This window comes from Mercenaria mercenaria, chromosome 1 (genome assembly GCF_021730395.1).
Source record: "Mercenaria mercenaria strain notata chromosome 1, MADL_Memer_1, whole genome shotgun sequence".
Taxonomy (NCBI): Eukaryota; Metazoa; Mollusca; class Bivalvia; order Venerida; family Veneridae; genus Mercenaria; species Mercenaria mercenaria.
Genome location: NC_069361.1, coordinates 56,072,405 through 56,099,941, shown reverse-complemented (window position 1 = coordinate 56,099,941; position 27,537 = coordinate 56,072,405). Strand labels below are relative to the sequence as shown.

At 35.1% G+C, this 27,537-nt stretch overlaps 1 protein-coding gene across 7 annotated transcripts in view; it reads right to left on the bottom strand.

The window, feature by feature from the left end:
* The window catches only part of LOC123566392 (uncharacterized), a 151,087-nt gene that overhangs the window by 72,070 nt on the left and 51,480 nt on the right, over positions 1–27,537 (bottom strand). For 5 of the 7 annotated variants that reach the window (XR_008371779.1, XM_053548560.1, XM_053548571.1 and 2 more), the window contains 12 exons: positions 27,081–27,287; positions 26,226–26,323; positions 25,374–25,451; positions 24,420–24,512; positions 20,239–20,313; positions 19,723–19,782; positions 18,839–18,973; positions 18,047–18,098; positions 14,300–14,437; positions 5,596–5,678; positions 4,635–4,774; positions 1,054–1,083 (listed from right to left, as the gene is read on the bottom strand). Coding sequence is in view for 6 of the 7 variants with exons in the window: in XM_053548560.1 (XP_053404535.1) it covers positions 1,054–1,083; positions 4,635–4,774; positions 5,596–5,678; positions 14,300–14,437; positions 18,047–18,098; positions 18,839–18,973; positions 19,723–19,782; positions 20,239–20,313; positions 24,420–24,512; positions 25,374–25,451; positions 26,226–26,323; positions 27,081–27,287 (1,189 nt within the window). In the remaining variant the exon portion in view is untranslated. The remainder of the gene's footprint in view (positions 1–1,053; positions 1,084–4,634; positions 4,775–5,595; positions 5,679–14,299; positions 14,438–18,046; positions 18,099–18,838; positions 18,974–19,722; positions 19,783–20,238; positions 20,314–24,419; positions 24,513–25,373; positions 25,452–26,225; positions 26,324–27,080; positions 27,288–27,537) is intronic. The other 2 variants (XM_053548564.1, XM_053548579.1) reach the window with 2 other exon arrangements.

Below are 27,537 nucleotides of genomic sequence, written 5' to 3'. Positions count from 1 at the left end.
CTCACAGATTCAGCCTTTGATAGCACCATTAATTTTCCTGCAAGTTCTGGCACTCAAACTGAAACTGGTAACTATAATTAAATGACCCTTTAACGAAAGAAATTCATGATGCAATGAAAAGGAAGGAAGTACGATATAATGAAACTAGCTTACTGAGCTAGACATTGTTTTGACAGACAGTATAATAATTATGCTTTTTTTATTACAGAAAACCTTAAACAGCATTTAACAAGAAACATTTTCAGCTAAAACAAAATTGTCGTAAACATTTTTGAAGCTCCTTTAGGCTCCGGCCTAAATTTGCAACAAGTATGGGATGACTAATGTCTATACTTATCATAATCATAGTTATGTCCTCTGACTTCCAGTCAATATAAAAAGTTAAAGTAGGAAATACTTTTTGGCAGCTTAAACTGCAATGTACTATGCCTGTCTCCATGACGATTCGTGGCAAGCGCAAAAACACTTTGAAAATCTTAGTCTCTTTATCTCAATTTTGAGCTATCTTTCTATGTTTAAGTGGTTTGCAAAGAAATGAAACATAGCCTCCCATAATTACGTAATATTATCTTGTTATTTAAGAGTTGAATTTTAATCAGGAATTTCAAAACTAGTTAAACAGTTCCAGGCAAAACACCTCAGATTTCAAACTAGGAAATTAATGGTAAGAGTCTCCTGCACTACATATTTACCAGATTCATATTTATGGCATTATGGTACTGTCAGAGAACAAAGACTGGGTCAGGGTCTGTTTACAAGAGATGGCCAATATTGACAAGGCCATAAAATTGTTAGTTCTAGGGAAGCATAAAAGTGATAAAATCTTAATCATGCTTTTCAGCAAAGGTGTTCAAAGGATATGTATACCCCACCCCCACCCACACCCCAAAAAAAAATCAAAAAAATCAACAATATCAAACTACTAAAACAGACAAGAAGGCAGAGGAAAATACAAGATAATTCTATTAACAACAGACAAAGAACAAGCAAGACTCTAGCACTACTGGCATGCAACTTAGGTTATATGCGTACATGGACAAAAACAACTCTTACATTATAATATCAGAGTGCCGACGTCTTGAACTGAAATAACATTTACAGTAAAGGTCAGAGATAGATAGATTTATAGATGGATTTTTTATTCTCTCTCGTTATAACCTTTAATATCCAAAAGTATAAGAAAAGACAACAACAAGAGCTGTCGGATGACAGCGCGCTCGACTATTCGAAGAATTGATTGAAGAATGGGGTCAAAGTATTTCCATAGATTTTCAGCCTAAACAAAAAAAAGAATTAAACAAAAAAATGTTCCTGTATTTGTGGATTTCGATTAGTCTTGCACTAAATGGCAATGTGTGACCATGATGGCAAATATGTTAAGTTATATGCTAGGAAAAACATGGACTTGTATGAAAAATTTAACTAATTTCCAAGTCCAAAAAGGGCCATAATTCAGTCAAAATAGTTGACAGAGTTATGTACTCTTGCCTACAGATGGAAATCATGTTGATAAACTAGTGTTAAAAGTTTCAAAGCCACAGTTCAAATAGTTTTGACAAAACGCTGACTTGTAAGAAAAACTGAACAAATTTCGAAGTCCAAAAAGGGCCATAATTCAGTCAAAATAGTTGTCAGAGTTATGTACTCTTGCCTACAGATGGAAATCATAATGATAAACAAGTGTTTAAAGTTTAAAAGCCATATGTCAAATAGTCTTGACAAAACATGGACATACACAAAACAGAACCAATTTCCAAGTTCAAAAAGGGCCATAATTCAGCCAAAAAAGATGAGAGAGTTACGTACTCTTGCCTATTGATAGAGACTATTATACTGAACAAGATATAAAAGTTTCAAAGCCATATGTCAAACACTTTACACAAAAAATAAACTGGTACGAAAAACTTAACCAAGATTTCTAAGTCAAAAGGGGCCATAATTTAGTCAAAATGCTTGATGGAGTTATGTACTCTTGCCTACAACTGGACATTGTGATGGTAAACAAGTGTTGAAAGTTTCAAAGCTTTATCTCAAAAGACTTTGTCAAAATGTGGACTGGTACGAAAAACTTAACCAAGATTTCTAAGTCAAAAAGGGGCAATAATTCAACCAAAATGCTTGATGGATTTATGTACTCTTGCCTACAACTGGACATGGTGATGGTAAACAAGTGTTGAAAGTTTCAAAGCTTTATCTCAAAAGACTTTGTCAAAATATGAACTGGTACGAAAAACTTAACCAAGATTTCTAAGTCAAAAGGGGCCATAATTCAGTCAAAATGCTTGACAGAGTTATGTACTCTTGCCTATAACTGGACATGGTGATGGTAAACAAGTGTTGAAAGTTTCAAAGCTTTATCTCAAAAGACTTTGTCAAAATGTGGACTGGTACGAAAAACTTAACCTGGGTGTGACGCCGACGCCAACGCCGTGGTGAGTAGGATAGCTCTACTTATTCTTCGAATAGTCGAGCTAAAAATATAGGTAAATATAGGAAACACAGAGCCCCCAGTTATGGAAATTTTTAATATTCTTATATTATGATAGAGATAGTACTTTATGTGTACATGCATGCACTTTGTTAATGAACTTTACTTTTTTCTGCCATCTGATGTAACCTTACCAGTGAAAGTTATGTATATTTTTTACATTTGTATGTGAATAAAGACATTAGCTGTAAAGCTGGTGTGATAAAATTTCACTTCAATTATATAATTATGTAAGTGTCATTGTTGAAATATCTACCACTTAAAAAAATAGGTAATTTCTCAAAACTCATGGAACATCTAGCAAATATAGGAATTGGTTCAAGGTTTATTTGTACATAACACACAAGATAAAGCAACATTTTTTATTCAGTTCTAGCTGAAACACAAATGCAGTCAAAGTGTTGGAAGGCATAATGCAATTAATGAACTCTACAGTATATCTAAATTAAAGCAACAAGAAAATTGCATGAGTTTTCCAAGAGTTATGAGTGATATTCATGAAATTCACCATGCTCTATGAACTTATATATCAGAAATCAATGCGTTGTCGCATTATAAGGAAGTCTCTTACAAAATGAACTTTTCTGATAAGAAATTATGTTCACAGCATAATTCTGTTACAAAACTTTTAGGTCCTACCTAAATTTTACAAAAAGAATTAGCCTCAAAAAGCTTTAAAAAAAAATACATTTCAAATTTGCTAAAATAAACAATATAAAATGAAAAATTTAACCATGTGGTACCTTTTAACATGATCAGTCTTATTCAGTATGTTGCTGGAATACATGTTTGTACAATTATAGACTTTGCACATGCTCATATTTTATCATGAAGAGAAATAACTGGCAACATTTCAAAAACAAGAGCACCGCCTTGCGGGAGCTGACGCTCATCTGATTTCTTTTGTACAATAGAAATATTGTCCTACCCATGATTTTCTAAGTCTAAAAAGGGCCATCATTCTTGCAAAAAGCAGGATAGTGTTATGTTTCTTGATGTACAGTGTCCACTTATGATGGTGAAAAAATGTTGCAAGTTTTAAAGCAATAGCTTGGATAGTTTATGAGAAAAGTTGACTTAAACATAATACTCAACCAAGAAAATGATTTTCTAAGTCCAAAAGGGGCCATAAATCTTGCAAAAAGCAAGATGGAGTTATGTTTCTTGCTGTAAAGTGTCAGCTTATGATGGTGAACAAGTGTTGCAAATTTCAAAGCAATAGCTTTGATAGTTTAAGAGAAAAAGTTGACCTAAACATAAAACTTAACCAAGAAATCTGATATTTTCTAAGTCCAAAAGGGGCCATAAATCTTGCAAAAAGCAGGATGGAGTTATGTTTCTTGCTGTACAGGGTCAGCTTATGATGGTGAACAAGAGTTGATAGTTTTAAAGCAATAGCTTTGATAGTTTAGGATAAAAGCTGACCTAAACATAAAACTTAACCAAGAAAACTGATTTTCTAAGTCCAAAAGGGGCAATAATTCTTGCAAAAAGCAAGATGGAGTTATGTTTCTTGATGTACAGGGTCTGCTTATGATGGTGAACAAGTATTCCAAGTTTCAAAGCAATAGCTTTGTTAGTTTAGGAGAAAAGTTGACCTAAACATAAAACTTAACCAAGAAATCTGATCTTTGATAGTTTAGGATAAAAGCTGACCTAAACATAAAACTTAACCAAGAAAACTGATTTTCTAAGTCCAAAAGGGGCAATAATTCTTGCAAAAGTCAAGATGGAGTTATGTTTCTTGATGTACAGGGTCTACTTATGATGGTGAACAAGTATTCCAAGTTTCAAAGCAATAGCTTTGTTAGTTTAGGAGAAAAGTTGACCTAAACATAAAACTTAACCAAGAAATCTGATATTTTCTAAGTACAAAAGGGGCCATAAATCTTGCAAAAAGCAAGATGGAGTTATGTTTCTTGCTATACAGGGTCAGCTTATGATGGTGAACAAGTATTCCAAGTTTCAAAGCAATAACTTTGATAGTTTAGGAGAAAAGCTGACCTAAACATAAAACTTAACCAGGCAACGCCGACGCAGACGCCGACGCCGACAACCGCTCAAGTGATGACAATAACTCATCATTTTTTTTTGAAAAATCAGATGAGCTAAAAATGAATGAATATCTAGTTTTATTGTAACGTACTTTGGATATGATCGTCCAAGTTGTGACGGGGGACTAAGGAAGCTCGAGTCGTCTCCCCCTATAGAACTGAAGCTACTGGCCCGAGATAATCCGCCAAACGATAAATGTGACGTATTTAATGCATTGAGGCTTCCTTGACTCTGAAATAACAAGAAGACATGTCATTTAAATTTACATGACTTTTCAAAGATTATAAACAATACTAAAAAGATCAACACCAACAAGATATCAACAATTATTTTACTGGTTGTTTTACTGAAGTTTTGGCGCTATGCCTTTCTCAAAAATATTTTTTTCAAAGCTTATAATTTTTTTTTGGAAACTAAGACTTTATAGACCTAAACTGTCCAATAGGGATCAATAAGGCAATTGCTTTCTGTAGCATTTTTGGCTTTAAAAATAAATTGTTCAAATTATTCATTTTGTGAGGTTTTATGTCAATCCGGTTCAATTTTCGGTCAAAACAACTTGGTTGAAATGTTCTCATGTGCCCCTATGGGCTTAATTTCAGTCTCGGACAGGCATCTTAATAGAACCAATGAACTTCTGTTAACCATGTGAATTAAACTTCCTCTCATGAAAGAATTCTACACGCCAAGTGAAGTTTTAAACCCACATCAGTGATGGGCAAGTAATTCAAAATCAACAAACTTAACCACTCTGCCTCAGCAGCCACTAAGTCTTGTTCAAATGAAACCACCATACACATAAACAAGTAATTAAAACTTTCTACTTTTCTGCCTGGTGAAAACTTTCCAATCAAATACAAATCAGCTTTTAGCATTTTATTTCCTATAATAATTTTATAAATTTCTTTGATGAGTTCAAGCACAAAAACATTCATTTTCATAAATTCATATGTATCTCACTCAAAAACTTTGATTTTTACTTGTTCCTTCAAATGCCCAAAACAGAAAAAGAATGGTCCACTCAGCACACCATACACAATAAAATGGCCTACCTTTCTATGTTCCCTGAGTTTAGCTGCCTCTGATGGATTGTTGAATCTGAAAACTTGGTTTCCTCCCAATATCACATAATCTCCTGTAACAACAAAACAAATACCACCATTTAGTTACGATCAATAACACTACTTCTGTTGTTTTTTGTCTTGTTACAAGTCAAAAACAATTTCAAAATGCATTCTGAGGACCACTTTCAGTACAAAGAGAATATATTATGTACAATTTATCTTTAAAACATTTGAAGTGTCAATAGCTCAACTTTTGTATTTTCCAAAATAGTCTCACTGGTATACACTGACTGAATGACTTGCCAGTCAATAGTAAAAATCATTGCCCTCAGACTGCAGGCAAATTTTTTTTCCCTACTGACTGGCAAACCATTTAATAAGTGTCTAATTACATGATATCAGAAATAAATCATATTTTTTTCTTAAGGAGGTAGGTTTCCTTAATATTTGTATGTGCGCATGTCCAACCGGAAGCTAACAAGACGATTTATGACGGCGTTTACGACAAACTAAATGTGTTTGTATATCCATTTTTCCGAAAACAATTCATGAACCTGTCTCCGATCTGATGCTTTATGGTTTAATAATGCAGAAATGATAAATAAATTGCCGCAGAAACGCTTCAAAACAATGCTGCCTTAAAATGACGTCACTGACGTCATGACGTTACGTGTCAGCTACCACACAAAATTAATAGCTTTTATTTTGAAAGTAGGTAATTCTGTGCATTTTCTTGATTTGAACTATTTTCGAACAGCCATTATTTGCTGAAATATTTTTTATGAGTCTTTTGCTCTGAATTATAATGTAAATTATTTTGAATAAAAATAATTTTATTTATTTTCGAGAAATCACGTTATTGGTTGCTAGGCAAAACAATATAGATTTATAACTGGTTCCATAGCTTTTCTTTATCTCCTGGGTACCGACGTTTTTTAAACCGGTTTCAAGCTAATACGCATGATCAGGTATTGTGCTATAAATACCGCTAAACCCGTGCTCTTCATTCACTTTGCATTACTACATGGTTGTGACAAGAGAAAACTTACCAAGGCCAGAGAGAAAAGTTTTTCAAGGCTACGCTATAAAGAACCATTAAAATGCCACGCGGTCGCCGGAGACAGGCACAGGCTAGACGTGCATTACCGAGACAGGAGAGAGACGTTGAACAGGAGGAGGAGGAACAAAATGCGCCAAATGTTCGGCGTAATCCGAGAAGGAACGCTGCCAGAGACGAGCAGAATGACCAAGGTCAAAGAAATGTCAGGGACGCCAGAGGACAGAAAAGGCCTGCGGCTGACCTCGAGGACGCTGTAGACGAGAGGCTGCTACAAACAGAAGCCGGTGAGTGCAATGTAATTGATTTTGAACAAATTATTAGAAACTCACAAATTATTCCTCCTACGTGCAATGCTGATTTGAATGTAACTAATTCTTTACAAGGGTGTGGCGGCGCAAATTCTACTGACCCACAAGCCTTAGGTACCCAATGTAACGGGCCACTTAATTTTCCGTCCGAAAACTCTATTTTGCCCATGGTTCGTTTGGCGGACGACGATCTGGCTGCCCATGTCCCGGCTTCTTTAAAACAAAAAATATGCAAAGGGGAATTTGTCAACCTAGCGTTACTGCTCAAAGGGGCAGTAGAATTATCAGAATTTTATTCGGGTAGCGTTTTTCGTTTAAATTCTGAAGGTCATATCGAATCAACAAACAAAGAATGTAAAGAAACAAGAGCTGTCGGAGGACAGCAACGCTCGACTATTCAACAGCCTTGTCAATTGAATTAATACAAAAGTTGAAAAAGGGGCATAATTTTGTAAAATGCAAAGTAGAGGTATTGAACCTCTGTACTGCATGTCATATCATGACAGTGAACAAGTGTGTGAAGTTTCAATCCTTTCCAATTTGTGGATACTGAGATACCAGCTTACATACAAAAACTTAACAAAAAACTGCTAAGTCAAAGGGGCATAATTTTGTAAAAATGCCAAGTAGAGTTATGGGACCTTCACAGTGCATGTTAGATCATGACAGTGAACAAGTGTGTGAAGTTTCAATCCATTCCAATTAGTGGATACCGAGATATCAGATTACATACAAAAAATTAACCAAAAACTGCTAAGTCGAAAAAGGGGCATAATTTTGAAAAAAAAAGAGAGTAGAGTTATGGGACTTGCTTAGTGCATGTCAGATCATGATAGTGAACAAGTATGTGAAGTTTCAATCCATTCCCATTAGTAAGTACTGAAATACCAGCTTACATACAAAACCTTAACCAAAAATTTCTAAGTCGAAAAAGGGGCATAATTTTGTAAAAAAGCAAAATAGAGTTATGGAACCTGTGCAATGTAGATCAGTTCATCACAGTGAATAAGTGTGTGAAGTTTCAATCCATTCCCATAAGTGGTTACTGAGTTACCAGCTTACATACAAAACCTTAACCAAAAATTTCTAAGTCGAAAAAGGGGCATAATTTTGTAAAAAAGCAAAATAGAGTTATGGAACCTGTGCAATGTAAGTCAGTTTGTCACAGTGAATAAGTGTGTGAAGTTTCAATCCATTCCCACAAGTGGTTACTGAGATACCAGCTTACATACAAAACCTTAACCAAAATCGGGACGCGGACGCGGACGCAGACGCCGACGCCGACGCATGGGCGAGTGCAATAGCTCACTATTCTATGAATAGTCGAGCTAAAAATTACAAACATAGAGAAATGGACGAACGCGTTCATAATCTATACATCCATTTACTTAGCTACGCATGCAGATAAAGTGTACGAAATGTTACACATGTTTAACATTAGAGAATGTGCCTTACGCCAAGGCGATTTTTCATGGAGAACGTATGATGAGCAATTTCGCCTTCGCCAAGCAATTTCCCCAGCCCCTTGGTCAAAAATCAATAATGACTTGTGGTGGCGCTGCATGCAACTGCAACCCACTCATAACAATACATCATATGTAGGTCGGTACACGTGTCAAGACTTTAACAGAGGCAACTGTACTTGGCAAAATTGCAAAATTTCCTCATGTATGCTCAAAATGTTCGGGGCCCCATCCAGACATCACATGCTCTAAACAAGGTTCATCTGTAATGAACCAGTCTGGTTACTCACGGGTGGGCAGTTTACGCCCAACACAGCGAAATCTTTTCGCGGCAGACCCTTTGTTAGACGATGCAGTTACGGAGGCCCAAGAAAAAATTAACAGTTCTTCAAAACCTAGCTCTTCCACCGAACAGAGTAATTTGGACGTTCATAATTTGGCCCAAACACCAGTAAACGTAACAGCCCTTAAAAAGCATTTAAAAAAACTATGACGTCACCGAAGCAGATTTCTATTAGATGGATTTATGAATGGTTTTTCGTTACAGTATACAGGTCCACGTATCGCACGGGATTCAAAAAATTTGCGTTCAACTTTGTTAAATCCCGATATCATAAAACTACAAATACAAAAAGAAATTAAAACAGGTAGGGTGGCTGGCCCATTCAAAGAAAGGCCGTTACCTAATTTAATCATTTCTCCCATAGGATTAGTGCCAAAGAAAACACCTGGAGAGTATCGAATGATACATCACTTATCATATCCGTCAGGAGATTCGGTGAACGATTACATAGACCCTACTTTGTGTTCTGTACAATACACACACTTCGACGAAGCGGTGAAATTAGTACAGGATTTGGGACGTAATTGCAAATTATTCAAAACGATATTAAAAGTGCATATAGGCTAATACCTATAAAACCGACTGATTTTGAATTATTAGGCTTTCGTTTTGAAGAAAAATATTATTTTGATAAAGCGCTTCCTTTTGGTGCCTCAATCAGTTGTATCACTTTTGAAAGATTTGCAAGATTTCTTGAATTTTGTGTCAAATCGAAACTCAAATCAGGTGGTCTATTACATTATTTAGACGATTTTTTGGGCGGAGACAAATCAAACGTATCATGTACTGCTGCACTTCAAACGTTCAGAGATACCATGATAGAATTAGGTGTGCCTTTGGCCGAGGAAAAAACGGAAGGCCCGACTGAGGTATTAGTTTTTCTAGGGCTGGAGTTAGACTCAAACCAAATGCTCGTTCGTATCCCATCTTCAAAAATCCAAGAACTAATGCAAAAAATTAAAGAAATTTTGCTACATCCAAAAACAACACTAAAGAAAATACAATCACTTATAGGTTCTCTGAACTTTTGTTGCCGCGCAATCACTATGGTAGACCTTTCATCCGTCGTTGATAAACGCGACCTGTGGATTAACGAAACCATATCATCATATAAGGATAAAAAAAGAACTATGCTTAGATCTGTCATTGTGGTTGATTTTCTTGCAGAATTTTAACGGAATTTCTGTATTTCATGACCGCTTTTGGGTATCGAATGCAGATGTCCAACTGTTTTCAGATAGCGCTGCTGGTGAAAACTTAGGGTTCGGCATATATTTTCAGGTCACTGGTCGCACGCTAAATGGCCTAAAGCATGGCACGATTCGGGTATACGGCAGATATAACAGTTTTAGAACTGTTTCCAATCTTAGCGGCACTGTATATTTGGGGTGCAGATTTGTCCAATAAAAAGATAAAATTCAATTGTGATAATCAGGCAGTAGTACAAATTTTGAACAAATTAACTTCAAAATCAGAAGCAGTGATGTGCCTGGTCAGAGTATTGACGCTACGATGTTTAAAACTAAATATCTTAATTAAAGCTTGTTATGTACCTGGTCGTAAAAACGAAATCTGTGATGCACTGTCTCGTTTTCAGTTGAACAGATTCAGAAAAATAGTCCCAGACGCGGATCAAGAGCCATGTCCCGTTCCACACTTCCTATGGAAAATCTTCGACGTCGAGCTAGACAGCTCATTCGATCAGGAATTGCATATAACTCCAGGTCAACATATAACACAGCTGTAAATGCTTTCATGAACTTTCGGTCTATTTATGGGTTTAAAAATCAACTACCTATTCCTGTCCAACAACTTACGCTGTTTATAGCTTATTGCTTTGAGAAAGGACTCTCACCGAAATCAATATCTACTTATGTAGCGGGCATCAATTATTATCATAAACTTCACGGTTTTTATGATCTAACAGTATTTTTATTGTCAAAAAATTGCTTGAAGGTTGTCACAGGAGTCGCACTACACGAGATAAGCGTGCTCCGCTGACCAAGCCTGTATTATTCGCTGTTTGTAGGTCACTCTCGGAAGTATGTTTATGACAACTATGAAGTAAAGCTATTTCACGCACTTTTTACCTTAGCTGTAATTTCGGTTTGTTCGGGTCAGTGAACTTGTTAATGTAAACAAACACCAGTCAGAAATTGCATTACAGCGCAAAGATTTATATGTTACGAAAGATGATTGTTTAATCATTCGATTACACCGTTATAAAACAAATCAAAGGGGTAAACCGGTATACTTAAAGTTGCCAAAACAAGCTGACAATTTGTGCCCAGTCAAAGCAATAAAGGAATTTCTGTCAGTGAGGCCAAGCGTTCAAGCTCCACTTTTTTGTCATCGGGATGGGTCTGTTACAACTAGGACTCAATTCTCTGCAGTCTTAGCAAAAGCCATCAGTAAAACCGGCTTTTTAAGTGCACAGTACAAAACACACAGTTTTAGGATAGGTAGAGCCACTGATCTAGCTTCTGATGGATACCCGTCGGAAATCATAATGAAACTTGGTAGATGGACATCCAATTGCGTTAATCTCTATGTTCGAACATAGTATTAGCCTGCAGGTCTTATAGGGTACAATACAGTTACGTCTGTTTCACAACAGTAGTAATTTACATTCCAAACGTAATGTTTTTTCATTAATTCGATTTTATCTCCGAAAAATTGTTTATTCAGATGTCTGGGTTGTGGGCGACTCGATCCCGTTCTGGGCCGGCGAACACGCAAAGGCGACCGGGAAGCCAAATCTTGGTATACCTAACATATCAATTGCTTGGTGGGCTGTCAGAGGTCTTCGTTGGAGAGCTTTCAGACATGCAGTTGAAACACAGGTCATACTTTCATCTCCACCTTCAATAATTTATATCAATTTAGGCGGAAATGACCTAGTTTATGAAAATACATGCGAGTTAAGAAGAATCATTGAGATAGAGATCAATTATTTACGGGAAGCATTCCCAGATACAATAATAGTCTGGGTAGATATACTGCAGAGGCAAAATTGGCAAGGGGCATTTGGCGGGAAAAAGCCAATTGAAAAGAAAAGGAAACGCCTTAACCGCATTGCGCGGAAAATAGTAACCGAGTCCGGGAGAAGTGACGTCATCAGCCCCGACATTGACGCGGAAACAGCATTTTTTAGAAACGACGGCGTTCATTTAAATCTCGTCGGACTAGAATTCTACATAGATTACTTAAGGATTCAATTAGGAAATTAATATAAGTAAAACAAATAGTAAACCTAAAAGCTGAATCTTCCATGTTAAAACCTCGTATATGAATGCACATTTTACTAAATAGAATTTTGGGGATAAATTGTTTAAATTTATTGTGGCGGAAAATTCTATAAAACCGGAAGGTGATCAGGCGTGTCTGCTTACATTAGTTTACAATAAACTGATAATTATAATGGAAACAAATATTGTTTCATAAGTTTAATACATCTATTGTCTGGCGATAAGTTACAAGCACTGTATTTTCGGCGTGTGTTACTCTTATGTGGTTACTCTTATGATGTTATGTGGCTAGGGTTGAATAGGTTTTGCCCATAGTACTTGGCGAAATCTAGTTTTGTATTGCGTATTGCTTTGTATTGCGTTATCAACCCTCTAGCATGCAACTTACTGCTTTCCTTCACGCAGTGGTTTTGGTATGTGGTGACTCGTCATTCCGGATACCTGGTCGTGTCTGGTAACTATCATGCCGTGACTACTGGCCCCGAAGTTGCCGTGCATTGCCACAATATGTTAAAGCTAGTCAAGTATTGCTACCTCGCTATGTCCGACAGTACAGAGTTACGTTTATGTTGAAATAAAGCAGTATTGCTACCACTTAATGAGAGTGTAAATTATTTGTGACAGTGCAGAGTTTGTGTAAATAGTTTTGCAGAATATTTGCAAGACGCGCCTGGTCTCCTTCCGGTTACGTTATCACATACTTGGCGAGATACCTTGTCAAGTATATGTTTTTGAGCGGCCAATACAATACCCAACATTTTGTTCTTTTAGTAAATGTTTTATTTGTTTGGTTTATGATATATAAAGATATTAACATTGTAATATGAAATACTACCGTGTAGTAATTAAAAGGTATAAAGCATGGTTTATTTGTAATCCTTTCGAGTATTAAAATAATCAATATTTTGCTTCTTTTATGCAGTTACATTGAAATGTTATGTGGAATGTAAGAAAATGGATGATGGTAACCAATGTTATTTGGAATATAGTTGGGTGAAAGGTTACTTGTTATGGCCATTTTCAAATAAAAAACTTGCAGTTTGATTTGAAATGCCTATTATTCAGTTTCCTTGATAAGTTGTTACTTACATACTAAAACTAAGCACTAAAATTGTTCAAATTTCAGTAGAAAATTGTGGTTTCTTGAATTGAATTGATGTTACCATGGAAACGAAGCCCGTGACCTATATATCTAAATGCAAAATTCAAAAGCGTTGACACTGGTCTATTTAAGGAACACAGCTTCAGCTTTTTATTTTCATTTCAACAATATCTATGAGAATAATAGCAGCATGCTGAACGATTTTTCCATGAAAAATGCCAGACCAAGGGTACTGCTGTAAGTATTTTAAGCTGTGAAATTTGTTTTAGTAAATGCAAATAACATGAAAATATAACTTACGTTAGAAATAATGTGTTTTAAAGCTACATTAACAAGAAAGATAATTTTATTCAATATTTTTTATGAGAAATTACGACAAAGAGCATGATATAAGCTATTTCAAATATCTCTGTTGCCATGGTTACTTTAAACTTTAAGAAAAATAGGGTACCATGTAAAGTGCTTGGTATTTTGCTAATAACATTACCCAAATATTCCATGTTGGTCATTAACAGAATTGCACTGAAGCCGTCGAAAACCCCGTTTTTTATACATAGTTATTTAAAAATGAGAGAAAATGCGTTATCATGGAAACACAAGCCCCGCGACATATACATTTTAAGCTTATGTTAAAAAGCTAATACGCATACAAGTAAAATTATCAATTATGCAGACTTCTACGGATATAAGTGAAACTAAAATACACTGAAAAGTGTGAAATATCTGTGTTTTCCTTCTTCTTTCAATATAAAATACCTTTGGATGGTCATGTTCTTCAAACCTGGATAAAAATTGAACTTGAAGGGACAGATATAAACGAAGTTGAGATTGTAGCAGTTAAAACATCATATTACACGAAATACAAAAAATTGCTGCGGTTCAACTAATTTGAATTTACCCTTATAACAAGGTAACCTACCTCCTTAAAGTTTGACTTTATCCCAGCAAAATTCAGTGCTGAACTGCAAACCAGTCAATAACACAAACTATGGACTGGTGATTAATATAAGGAGTCATGTAAAAGTCCATAATATGTAAGCAATGTAAACTGTTTTCAGCCTGTATCACCCACCTGTTCATTTCAAATTGTTTCAAATGCTACTTATTTCCAATTACATGCTAAAAAATTACATTTACATTTTACAGGGAATAATGCTACTCTACCTACCCTGAGAAAGTTTAGTAGGTTCTGTACACTCTATGTCCTGTACAGCACACATTGATCCTGGACAGGGGTGTAGGTATACCTCCCCATTCACATGCTGAATTACACAGTGGTCCTTTTGTATCATTGGTCCATGTAAAACTGAAAATGGCAAATGTTTCATGTACAAATCTGAGCACTCCTAAAGCCAGACTTCATGTAGGTAACCCGAAAACAAGAGGACCATAATGGTCCTGAATCACTCACCTGTTCCCAAATGACCCAGTTTTGAGTTTTTTTCTATTATTTGACATAGTGACCTAGTTTTTGAGCTCATGTGACCCAGTTTTGAACCTGACCTAGATATCATCAAGATAAAAATTCTGACAAATTTTCATAAAGATCCACTGAAAAATATGGCCTCTAGAGAGGTCAAACGATTTTTCTCATTTTAGACCTACTGACCTAGTTTTGGATCGCAGTTGACCCAGTTTCAAATCTGACCTAGATATCATCAAGATGAACATTCAGACCAAGTTTCATACAGATCTCATGAAAAGTATGGCCTCTAGAGAGGTAACAAGGTTTTTCTATTATTTGACCTACTGACCTAGTGTTTGATGGCAAGTGACCCAGTTTCAAACTTGACCTTGATATCATCAAGGTGAACATTCTGACCCTTTTTCATGAAGACCCATTCAAGGGTATGGCCTCTAGAGAGGTCACAAGGTTTTTCTATTTTAAGACCTACTGACCTAGTTTTTGACCGCAGTTGACCCAGTTTCAAACATGGCCTATATATCATCAAGATAAACATTCAGACCAACTTTCATACAGATCCCATGAAAAATATGACCTCTAGAGAGGTCACAAGGTTTTTTCATTATTTGACCTACTGACCTACTTTTTGAGGACATGTGACCCAGTTTCGAACTTGACATAGATATCATCAAGATGAACATTCTGACATATTTTTATGAAGATCCATTCACAAGTATGACCTCTAGAGAGGTCACAAGGTTTTTCTATTTTTAGATCTACTGACTTAGTTTTTGACCGCACGTGATCCAGTTTTGAACTTGACCTAGATATCATCAAGATGAACATTCAGACCAACTTTCATACAGATCCCATGAAAAATATGGCCTTTAGAGAGGTCACAAGGTTTTTCTTTTATTTGACCTACTGACCTAGTTTTTGGCACGTGACCCAGTTTCAAACCTGACCTAGATATCATCAAGGTAAACATTCTGACCAATTTTCATTAAGATCTTGTGAAATATATGGCCTCTAGAGAGGTCACAAGGTTTTTCTATTTTTAGACCTACTGACCTAGTTTTTTACCGCACTTGACCCAGTTTCGAACCTGACCTACATATCATCAAGGTGAACATTCTGACCAATTTTCATAAAGACCCCATGAAAAATGTGACCTCTAGAGTGGTCACGAGCAAAAGTTTACGGACGCACTGACTGACGCACGGACAGACGCTGCGTGATCACAAAAGCTCACCTTGTCACTTTGTGACAGGTGAGCTAAAAATGATATTAACTAACAAATCGATGCACTAGCTTGAAACTATTGAATCTACAAAATTATACACAGAGATGATTTTATGTTGCGAGAACAAAATGTCCTATGTCTACAATAACACAAGAGGACCATGATGGTCCTGAATCGCTCTCCTCTTCCCACATGATCCAGTTTTGAGTATGACATTGTTTTTTTCTATTATTTGACAAAGTGACCTAGTTTTTGAGCTCATGTGACCCAGTTTTGAACTTGACCTAGATATTATCAAAATAAAAATTCTGACCAATTTTCATGAAGATCCATTGAAAAATATGGTCTCTAGAGAGGTCACAAGGTTTTTCTATTATTTGACCTATTGACCTAGTTTTCGAAGGTACGTGACCCTGTTTTGAACTTTACCTAGATATCATCAAGGTGAACATTCTCACTTATTTTCATGAAGATCTCATGAAAAATATGGTCTCTAGAGAGGTCACAAGGTTTTTCTATTTTAATACCTACTGGCCTAGTTTTAGACCGCACCTGACCCAGTATCGAAACTGATCTAGATATCATCAAGGTGAATATTCAGATCAATTTTCATGAAGATCCATTGGAAAATATGGCCTCTAGAGAGGTCAAAAGATTTTTCTAATTTTAGACCAACTGACCTAGTTTTTGACCGCAGTTGACCCAGTTTCAAACTTGGCATAGATATCATCAAGATGAACATTCAGACCAAGTTTCATACAGATCCCATGAAAAGTATGGCCTCTAGAGAGGTCACAAGGTTTTTTTATTATTTGACCTACCGGCCTAGTTTTTTAAGGCACAGTTTCAAATTTGACCTAGATATCATCAAGATGAACATTCTGACCATTTTTCATGAAGATCCATTGAAGGGTATGGCCTCTAGAGAGGTCAAAAGGCTTTTCTATTTCAAGACCTACTGACCTAGTTTTTGATCGCAGTTGACTCAGTTTCGAACTTGACCTTATATCATCAAGATAAACATTCAGACCAAGTTTCATACAGATCCCATGAAAAATATGGCCTCTAGAGAGGTCACAACATTTTTTCATTATCTGACCTACTGACCTTCTTTTTGATGGCACTTGACCCACTTTCGAACTTGACCTAGATATCATCAAGATGAACATTCAGACCAACTTTCATACAGATCCCATGAAAAATATGGCCTCTAGAGAGGTCACAAGGTTTTTCTATTATTTGACCTACTGACCTAGTTTTTGAGGGCACGTGACCCACTTTCAAACTTGACCTAGATATCATCAAGGTTGAACATTCTGACCAATTTTCATGAAGATCTCATGAAATATATGGCCTCTAGAGAGGTCACAAGGTTTTTCTATTTTTAGACCTACTGACCTAGTTTTTGACCGCACGTGATCCAGTTTCAAACCTGACCTAGATATCATCAGGTTGACATTTGACCAATTTTCATGAAGATCTCATGAAATAAGCCCTAGAGGTCACAAGGTTTTTCTATTTTTAGACCTACTGACCTAGTTTTTGACCGCACGTGATCCAGTTTCAAACCTGACCTAGATATCATCAAGGTTGAACATTCTGACCAATTTTCATGAAGATCTCATGAAATATATGGCCTCTAGAGAGGTCACAAGGTTTTTCTATTTTTAGACCTACTGACCTAGTTTTTGATCGCACGTGATCCAGTTTTGAACTTGACCTAGATATCATCAAGATAAACATTCTGACCAACTTTCATACAGATCCCATGAAAAATATGGCCTCTAGAGAGGTCACAACGTTTTTTCATTATTTGACCTACTGACCTACTTTTGACGGCACGTGACCCAGTTTCGAACTTGACCTAGATATCATCAAGATGAACATTCTGACCAACTTTCATAAAGATCCCACAAAAAATGTGACCTCTAGAGTGGTCACAAGCAAAAGTTTACGGACGCACGGATGGACGGACGACGGACACCGCACGATCACAAAAATGATCTTGCAAATGAACCTCAAAGCAAACAATTTGGTACAATATTTGAAACAGATCCATATGTATTTAAACTGCAACTAAAATAAACGATTTTACTGATAAAAGAAATGACACTAACACATCTTTGTTTTCATATCATTTACAATGAAATTGTTTTATTTTGTATTCTTAAAATTTCGTGAAAGTCTTCTTTTCAGAAGAATTTGCATTTATTAGAAAGCATAGCTAATCCATTTACCAGGATACAGGTTGAAAAAAGAATCTATACCTATATCCTGTGGAGTATCAGCATCCTCTCTTCCAACAGTTGTCTCCCCTTCCTGGAAAATATACGTTATTTACAAATTAATATTTTGCAGAACTGTATAAAAATATACTTAAACAAGACACTGTGATTATACACCTGTGGGATAATTTCAAAAGGGCACACGTATGCTGCTAAATAATAGATGGCCCTATCGTCAACGTAACTATGTTTTAATAATACTGAAACACTGTGAACAAATGATGTTACTTCCCGAAGAATAATTTAGGATTGTGTATACTGTTTGCCAAAACAATGGATTCTGTGAGTGTCAGTTAATTGTAACACTGTTCTGTTATATCATTTAAGTTTTGAAATAACTTGTATATAAAACAGAATATCAAATATGGCAGCACTGTTTCTTGGCTACTTCATCGCACAAAATGCTATGTCCATGAGACATCAATTAGGCCATGTTTTCAGGAAAATAAACATGATTCTTTCATATCTGAATACAACTTTATCATGGATGTAATGATTAATCAAGTCAACAAATCATGAAAACAGTCATATTTCATGATGCTATAGCTGCTATAGTCTATGAGAAGTTTAACATGTGGATGAGAAGTTTTATGTTCTGTGAAATAACTTTGGACAACATCTGCTCTCCTCTGGGGAACAAACTCACTTGAAAATGACTGATAACAATACTAACAGACCTATGCTTGTCTTTCCTAATTGAATGTCAAGATCTTACTTAAGTTTTATAAAGTACCACAAAAAATGGACTTGCAGGTGTAAATAATAAAACATTACCTTTAGATGGAAGATAACAATTCCTGTACTAAGTACATCGTCGTCCATGCCAACCAAGTAAGGTAACTGTGAGTCAATCATCACACCCATAGAGCTACTGCGATTTGGCAATCCTCGTATACTCAAATCTGACTCCTACAAGTTTCAAATTCATTTCTTTTAAATTATGTTTTTTTGTTTGTCTACAAAATCTCACACAACATTTAAGATTTCATGTGAATTACCAAACAATTGCGAGAATTACCCAAATCAACAGGAAGTAGAATTTTAAGTTTTCCCACACATACTGTATAATAAACAGCTCATATACATTTTCATAAATGTTAAATTCATATTTCCCAGTACACCAATACACTATTTTGTTCCACCTTTTCCATAACGAGACTTTTTATTCTTAAACATAAGACAATAACATTCATAATATCATGTCATTCTAACTAACACTAAGGATGGTAACTGAAACCTTTTATATTTCAGAGTATCTTGACTAGTTTTGAAGTTATTGTCAAGAACAATTGTCATTAGGTATTTCCTTTTTAAATCCTTTCAGCAGTTTTGAATGTCACAAAATTTTCAAATTCTACTGTTTATAGACTGCTATAAAATCAGGATATCTTATTTAGAAGAACTGCAACATTTTCCTCGAACAATTAGAATAGAATAACTACAAAGGATTTTACAAAGCGGAATTTAAAATACTTTTTTGGCCAAAAATTGACTCAAGATACCTGAAAATTTACTCCCTAGAATGATGTACAACTTATATCAGGATCTTGCAAAATAAAGCAGAAAATCTTGATTTAAAAAAAAAACAAAAACGTTACTGGTTTGGGGGATCATTTGTCGATCTAAAATATCATTTATTATATTCTAAACAAAGTTACCTTCATTATATCATGTGTGGAAGACCATTTACACATCCAGGACTGGGTCAACTGCTTGGCCTATTGTTGTTAGTACATACAAAATCATATCAAAATGTGAAATCTATATGTATATACAATTGTGTAAATGTTATTGATTAAATATGTGATAAATTTTACGTACATAGAGAAGTTCCTATAATTAAATAGTACATGACTAGACACTTATCTGGATTATGGCTTACAAGTCTATGATTTCTTCCTAACTTGGAACTATATCTTGGACACTAACTATAGATTATATATAAACAGGTGAACAAGCACACAGTCAAAGAATTTGGCATTCTTACTTTTTTGCAATTCTAGGGACATTGCATGCCCCTATAATTCTGCCTATATCTGAAAGCATATTATAGTAGTTCTGTCTTGGTTTGAAGTATTCTGCTCAACTTGGCAGCTCAAAGCAATGTGATATATATATGTAATAAAACACTACTAAAATTAATGTAATAATACTTTGATTTCTAAAGAACTTACCATTTCTTCATTTTCATGTAGTTTCTCTGCTATTATAGAATCTTCAGACTCAGGAAGTGTTATCAAGTTGCCTCCCTTTTAAAAGAAAAAAAAGCATATCTGAAAAATGTAACACTTACAAGGTTACCTCCCTTCAGGAAACAATTCTTGAGTATTGAAAAATATGATGGGATAAGAATGTCTGCAAAAATGTCTTGATAAGCTTAGACATGCAAATATCAAGAGTATTGCTTTTTACATTATACATTATTCAACATGACTTTTGCATTTTTTACAAGAACTTTTAGAACACCACTGCTTGCATAATGGAGAACTTAAAATTCAATTCCTGAAATTGTTCTCAATATCTAGAACAGAAGTAAATAATGTTTTTTTTAAAAAAAACTCAGCTGAAACACAGTGATTTTGGCACATTTCAGAATGTTTTAAATCTAAAGGAAAGGACAAACATAAATATTTAATAACTGCCTTTTTGTTTTATGTTTGTTTTTTATTGCTGTAGTTCTTCATAAGCATTGAACAAAACAAAGCAAAACAATAGCAGACTCAGTTTGATCGAGTCCGTACATGAAAGTAACATCATCCCTAAGCTCCACTAGCTATCACTTTAAAGTTATGTAATAACCTGTAACAACTTCATGTGCTGGACTGGGAGTTGCACACGACACTCTGTCGCACTGAGGCAAACATTTATGCCAAATAAAAAAAAGATTGCAAAAAGTTACAATATAAGTTATTTGTAGTAACAACAAAGGGAAGTAAATCTAAAAAAAAAAAAAAAAAAAAAAAAAAATTGTAAGTCCACATAAAAACCCTTACCAGTAGAGATAGGACAAAATACACCTCAAAACTGGATGTAACATGCATGTTGTACTACAGAAAAGTGGTCCTGATTTTTCCCTACCACAAGTAATAAAAAAGTTACAATACAAGCTATTTATAGTAACAACAAAGGGAAGTAATTCTAGGTTCTTGCGCATGACACTCCGTCTCATGATGGTGAACAATTATGCCAGGTTACATCAAAATCCCTCTATGCATGAAAAAGAAATGCTCCGTACAAAGTCATTCTTATATCTGACCTTTGACCTCTAAGTGTGACCTTGACCTTAGACCTAAGGACCTGGTTCTTGCGCATGATACTCTGTCTCATGATGGTGAACATTTATGCCAAGTTACATCAAAATCCCTCCATGCATGAAGAAGAAATGCTCCAGACAAAGTTGTCATTCTTGTATACTTTGACCTCTAAGTGTGACCTTGACCTTAGACCTAGGGACCTGATTCTTGTGCCTGACACTCCGTCTCATGATGGTGAACAATTGTGCCAAGTTACATCAAAATCCCTCCATGCATGAAGAAGCAATGCTCCGGACAAAGTCGTTATTGAATTTGACCTTTGACCTCTAAGTGTGACCTTGACCTTTGAGATAGGAACCTGGGGTTTGCGCATGACACTCCGTCTCACTGAGGTTAACATTCAGGCCAAATATAAACAAGATTGCTCCATGCATGTCAAAGTTATGGTCCGGACAAACAAATCCGGACGGACGCACGCACGCACTGACGCACGCACGCACATACACCGAACAGCCATCTGGACAACTATGTCTTCGCTTCCGCAAGCGGGCTCGACAAAAATCATTAATACTTGTGAGCAACTAATTGTTGTGGGCGAATTACATTGTCACCACAATCCACAACATTAAACCTCAATGAATAAATAAACTCAATGAATAAATAAACTTTCCATCCCTCATCAAAGTCCAAAAAGTCATATCCCACTGAAATAGGCATTTGGCCAAACCTTGAAAAATCCATGCACACAAAGTTAAATGATTCTGCAGTACAATGTTGTCAGGAGTATAAAATTAAATGTGTGTTATAAGATCCCAATATATCTTGTGGTGCATAAATGTTATATTTTATACTGCAATGTATATATATCAATGGATGGAATTATAATTGGAAGCTACACAAAGCCAGTTCCAGACACTACTTTCTAAAACAGCTTTGGCATTTCTCCCAATATTTCACTTTGAAGCTTCAGTGAACTTATGAATAAAACATCATCCCTTTTGCTGCTATAAATGGTAAAGCTTAACTTGGCAAATCTATATCAATAGCAGTTAGCTTTAGAGCAAGAAAGCCATTTGTTGCTCACCTGAGAACCAAACTGACATAAACAATTTAAGAGAAACACAATGTCATATCCAAAACATAATTTATCTTATTCTCAAATGAAATTTAAAACTTTTCATCAAATAATCTTTTTCAAAAGATCTGGTAAAGAAAAGAATGCACAATAAATGTATTATTTCAATTCAATTACATACAATAACTTTATAATTATCTTTATTTGATTTTGTTTATCTAAAAACAGTTTTTCTTCAGTTTACAATCTTTCAAGAATTGCACCATTTTGTCAAAAATGAAGTCAACATAAGTTAAAACATAATAAAGATTTGTTAACTTTAGCAAGAATTTTATTTTCACTAATTTTTTAAAATTTTTGCAAATTATAAGCTGCCTTATATTCAAAAGTACAATCAATTTTGACATGCTAAATTTCTGATGATGTGAGTATGTCCAATTTCTAAGAAATCACAAAATTTAAGAGATGTTGGTTTATAGTTATCCAGTCTATTAGTAGTTCACAGTCTATAGTAGTCACAACTTGACCGTGATGGCTGACCTTTGACTGATTATTCATATCGATTATTTCATTGTAGAAATAAGGGGTGTTTAGGGTAGCCGTGTATATTTATATGGAATGAGTTTGTATACAGCGTTTTACGTACACACCTTTTCAATAATAGGTTGTGCCTCATTATGTATTATAATACAAAGGTCAACCATCAGGGTCAAGTTGCGTCCACTATACAAGTAATCTCAATTTCTCCTGACAGTTTGGCTCAGGTGAGCTTGAAACATGTAATTCACATCTATTTCAAAATAAGATTTACTCTCTTGTTGTAAAATCACACCTCTAACAGAATGTCAATAGATGTTAACTATTAAAGAACCAGTCTCAAAATGTCAGCATCTGATTGGTTGTTTCTGAGAACAATGTTGAAATTGACCAATGGCAAGGCTGAATTCCAAGACTGGTCTCCAATTTTAATTTTTTAACCTCGGGGCCTGATACGTTCACATCAGGCAAACATATCACTTAAACGAACAAATTAAAAAATTATATTATCAAGAAACTTACAAGAATTTAAATGTGTAAAGAAACTGAATAAAGTCTAAAATGGTGTCATCTTCTGACATTCTGTTACAAAATTAAGACATAGTACAAATTATATGTGAAGGCTATATATCTAAACATATAGGTATGTGCATCATATAAATTGTTAACTATTCCCAGCCATAAGTCAGAAAGTCTATTTTTGGCAAGAAATGATAATAACTAACTCAAATAACATACTTTTGAACGAGTTCAATAAAATAGCTGATAGAAAAATTACAGACCTGTATTAAGATGTACTTCTTACATTTATTTTACAGTTTCAAAAATACTTGCATCAGCTCTTCAACACCTGGTAACAGGCTGTTCAATTAAGTGAATCAACAACATCATGAAACACAGTTAAACCTATATTAAGCATCCAGCAAAGGGAAGCAACACAATCTGGCTGCTTACAGCAGGTAGCTGCTTAAGACAAGTTGGTATTAGAACAAAAAGTAAAGATGGAAGTTAGCTGACTGGCTGCTTAAGACAAGTGGCTACTTAATATAAGAGGCCGTTACGCAGGTTTTAATATTACCTATCTTCCATTCTCTGTACCATTTAACAATGAAACTCTAATGTGACATACAGGTCAGGGGTATGAACTCGGACACAATTTTACACAATTCTATGCATACATGGCATTAATTTAACACTCCACATAAATCATGACACTCTCTAATACTCATGTCTGTTAAATTTTATTTTTAAGGAGTCTTACCTACTTGTGCAAATATAGATCAATGGAATATTTGAACAGAATGTTAACAAATATAGGTCCAGACTAAAGATGGGGGTTAAAAATGCGCTTAATTCATTCTTACTTTACCTTAGTATAGTCTTACAGATGTTCTGACTTATGGCTGAAAATATACATTTTATACAAAAATAAACCATCTAGATTACACCAGAGTTATGTATCTACACAGTGGCCACCAAGCTTCAATACCTGATTCTCGGGGTCATCTGGACCCCGGTGTAAACTGGGGACAAAGTATACAATGTCCCCTGGTAAATAGTTTGGCCCTAGTTGTGTGGCTGGCTGAAAACAAGTGAACACTATTAACTGACAGTATCTATGGTGAAACACTTATCTAGCTCTTTAAGCACTCTATTTAGTTAGTTAGGTTAATATCCTATTACATACATTCACCATACAAAATTTACCATACATGAAATAAGAATGGACAGAAAAGTGGCAAATGTGATTTATTATTTTGTGATATTGATTTACTATCAGTTTATCAATAATGTATCATCAGTCAGTTAACATAACCAGTGTTCCTGGATTCTGTACATTCTGTGCTAGTATTAATTTGTTCTCCACAAGTAAATTACAACTCCTCTACAGGTCTCAGTGAGGAAAAATGAAAAACATCAGACATACTGTTGTCTGGTAAAATATCAGGAAAAAATATGCATCCAATCAAGGGATCAAACTGTCATTTAACACATATCGAGCAAAGCTTGCTAGATAATTTTGAATAATATCAGATTATAATATATCCTAAAACAAAATCAGGTATAAAATAATTTCTTCTAATATTGTTTTACTTATTCTTTTATAGTAAGATATTTTTCTACAGTTCACGATTTTGAAAACATAACAAACTGAAAACTCTGTTATTCATTTCTCTAATAATCTGATATATAAATCTATAAGCAAGAATAATTATGACAGTTTTCATGGTGTGTCATGAAATTGGGTTCAAATTTTTGACAACACCCTGTATATACAGTTGTAGCACGAGATATATGACATGTGCAACTTCATTCATTAAAGCAAAAACAACAGTGCAAAAGCAGCAAGTCACTGCACACTACTAGACATACTGACATAGCTTCTTTATTTCTGGGCTGCATGCCACTTATGCGAATAAAACAATACTTTCTACAAATTTACCATTTGAGCATTCGCTAGCATTCCATGCAGCCTCTCAATTTCCCGTCTAAGTTCCCGAATCAAAGCTACATTAGTGTCCTGAAATCATAGAAGATAAAATATTAAAAACTGCACTGAGATATCTAAAAAAGGAATGTAAGCAATGTATACATAAATAAATATCTCAACACTTTTTACCTCCCTTGTAACATTGTACCAGTACTATAGTACTCACTAGAGGGATTAATACTATATTTCTTCTAAATCATCTTTACTCGATTGAAATTTTAGCTGAAAGAACATATGAATGATTCTGCCCTGGCTCCGTTACATGACTGAAATACTGTTGAAAAACGGTGTTAAACCCAAACAAATCAACACACTGCCTGGTCTTAGTCATACTTTTTCCCTCAGAAATGAGAAACCAACATTTCCTCCTCTGAGCAACCACTATACCAAATCAGATTTGTTTCTTACACAATCTTACCTTTAATATTTATTACAAAACCAACATGTTTTGACAATATAAGAGAAACCACTAAAACTACCAAGTAATTACAACAGGAAGTTCTACAGTATTATATTCATTGCTGTTAGGAAACATTTGTCATTCGTGTAAAGGAAACATTTGATCCAATTAAACTTGTTTTGTTTAATCTGCAAACACCAATTTATGCTAATAACTTCCGCTAATAACTCCAGCTATCTGCAACTGAACTCATTGGATTCATTCAAGCTTCTTTTATCTTATAAAACCAGACAGATCAATTACATCAATCAACCTGACAGTATTAATATTGGAGTTCATTAAAATAGATATATCTTAAAATAGAACAGCAATATAATACTGATGATTAAAATTGTATATTTTACCTCATTAATTCTCGGTTTATTGATGATATTTTTCGCTCGTTGGGCATATCGTAATGTACTTATACTCTCACTGTAGTACTGACTAGCTGGCGTTATTGCTGAAAAAATTGTAAAATGTAAACTTTACATTGAATAAACTTCAAAAGATAATCTACCATGAAAAACAAGTTCAAACTGAAGGGCTTGTCAAGGTCACTCCATAGGTTGAGTATAATACTTAAACTGAGAGGCTAGAAGTTCAATCCCCCATTAATGAACTTGTTTTCTGTGACAATTTGACAAAAGGCAGTGTCTGAAGTTATGTTTTTTACATGTCTACTTCATGTAGAAAAGTTGTGAGTTACTTCAGGAGAAACTTGAGAAAAGTGAACACTTCTACACAATCCAGCAAACTGATTAGTTTGACTGAACATTGTTGCAGAAATGAAATGAGCGCAGCTGTGCAAGAAATACTGTTAGGGTCCAGATCAGCGCACATCCATAATATTCATTTATCCCTACATCCATACTATTTGCTTATCAATTTTAGTTGTATGCAACTGACAAGTGGACAATAATATGGATCCAGATCAGACTGCACAGCTGATCTGGACCCATACTTGTCACAAAGCCTTAAAATTGGTTTTCCTACAGCAGCACTCAAATACTGTTGAAAAACATCATAAATTCCAGTCAAACAAAACAATAAAATTCTTAAAAACATTAGCATAGCTCAAAACATTTTGCTCAGATGAAAAACAAACGTCCATTGTAAGTTGAAATTCTAAAACTAACAAAACTTTCTAAAGCTTTCTTTTTTCTCCGAAGTATTAAAACTACTACAAAACAAAAATGCACCTTTAGTGCTGTACATACTTGCTATCATAATGGTTTTTGAGTTGCCTCCAAGGCTATCCTTGAGAAGCCAGGTAAGAACTGAATCTCTGTATGGAATGTATGGCACTCGTTGTTTGTTGGGACCAGCAGGGCTCGTACCTGCCGCTGTCTCCCCACCACCACTGCTGTGGAAGCTCTGTGTCGACCCCATCTCTTCTGTGGACCATGATAACAGGGACCTCTCAGCTGAATATGTAGAAACAAACAATTAAATGCTCATTCTGTTGTGTCAAATCTTGAAATTTTGTTAAGACAGCATCAAATCTATGAATAAAGGACTAAGTTCAATCTGTTTTTACAGCTAGCGTATAGTCCAGTACAGTAATCTTGCAGTCATAATAAAGTCAATGTCACTGAACTCATTAACTGTACTTAGACCACGATAATCCGTAAATAGCCAATCAGAAAGCAGGCTTGTACCCGTCTATATTTCATA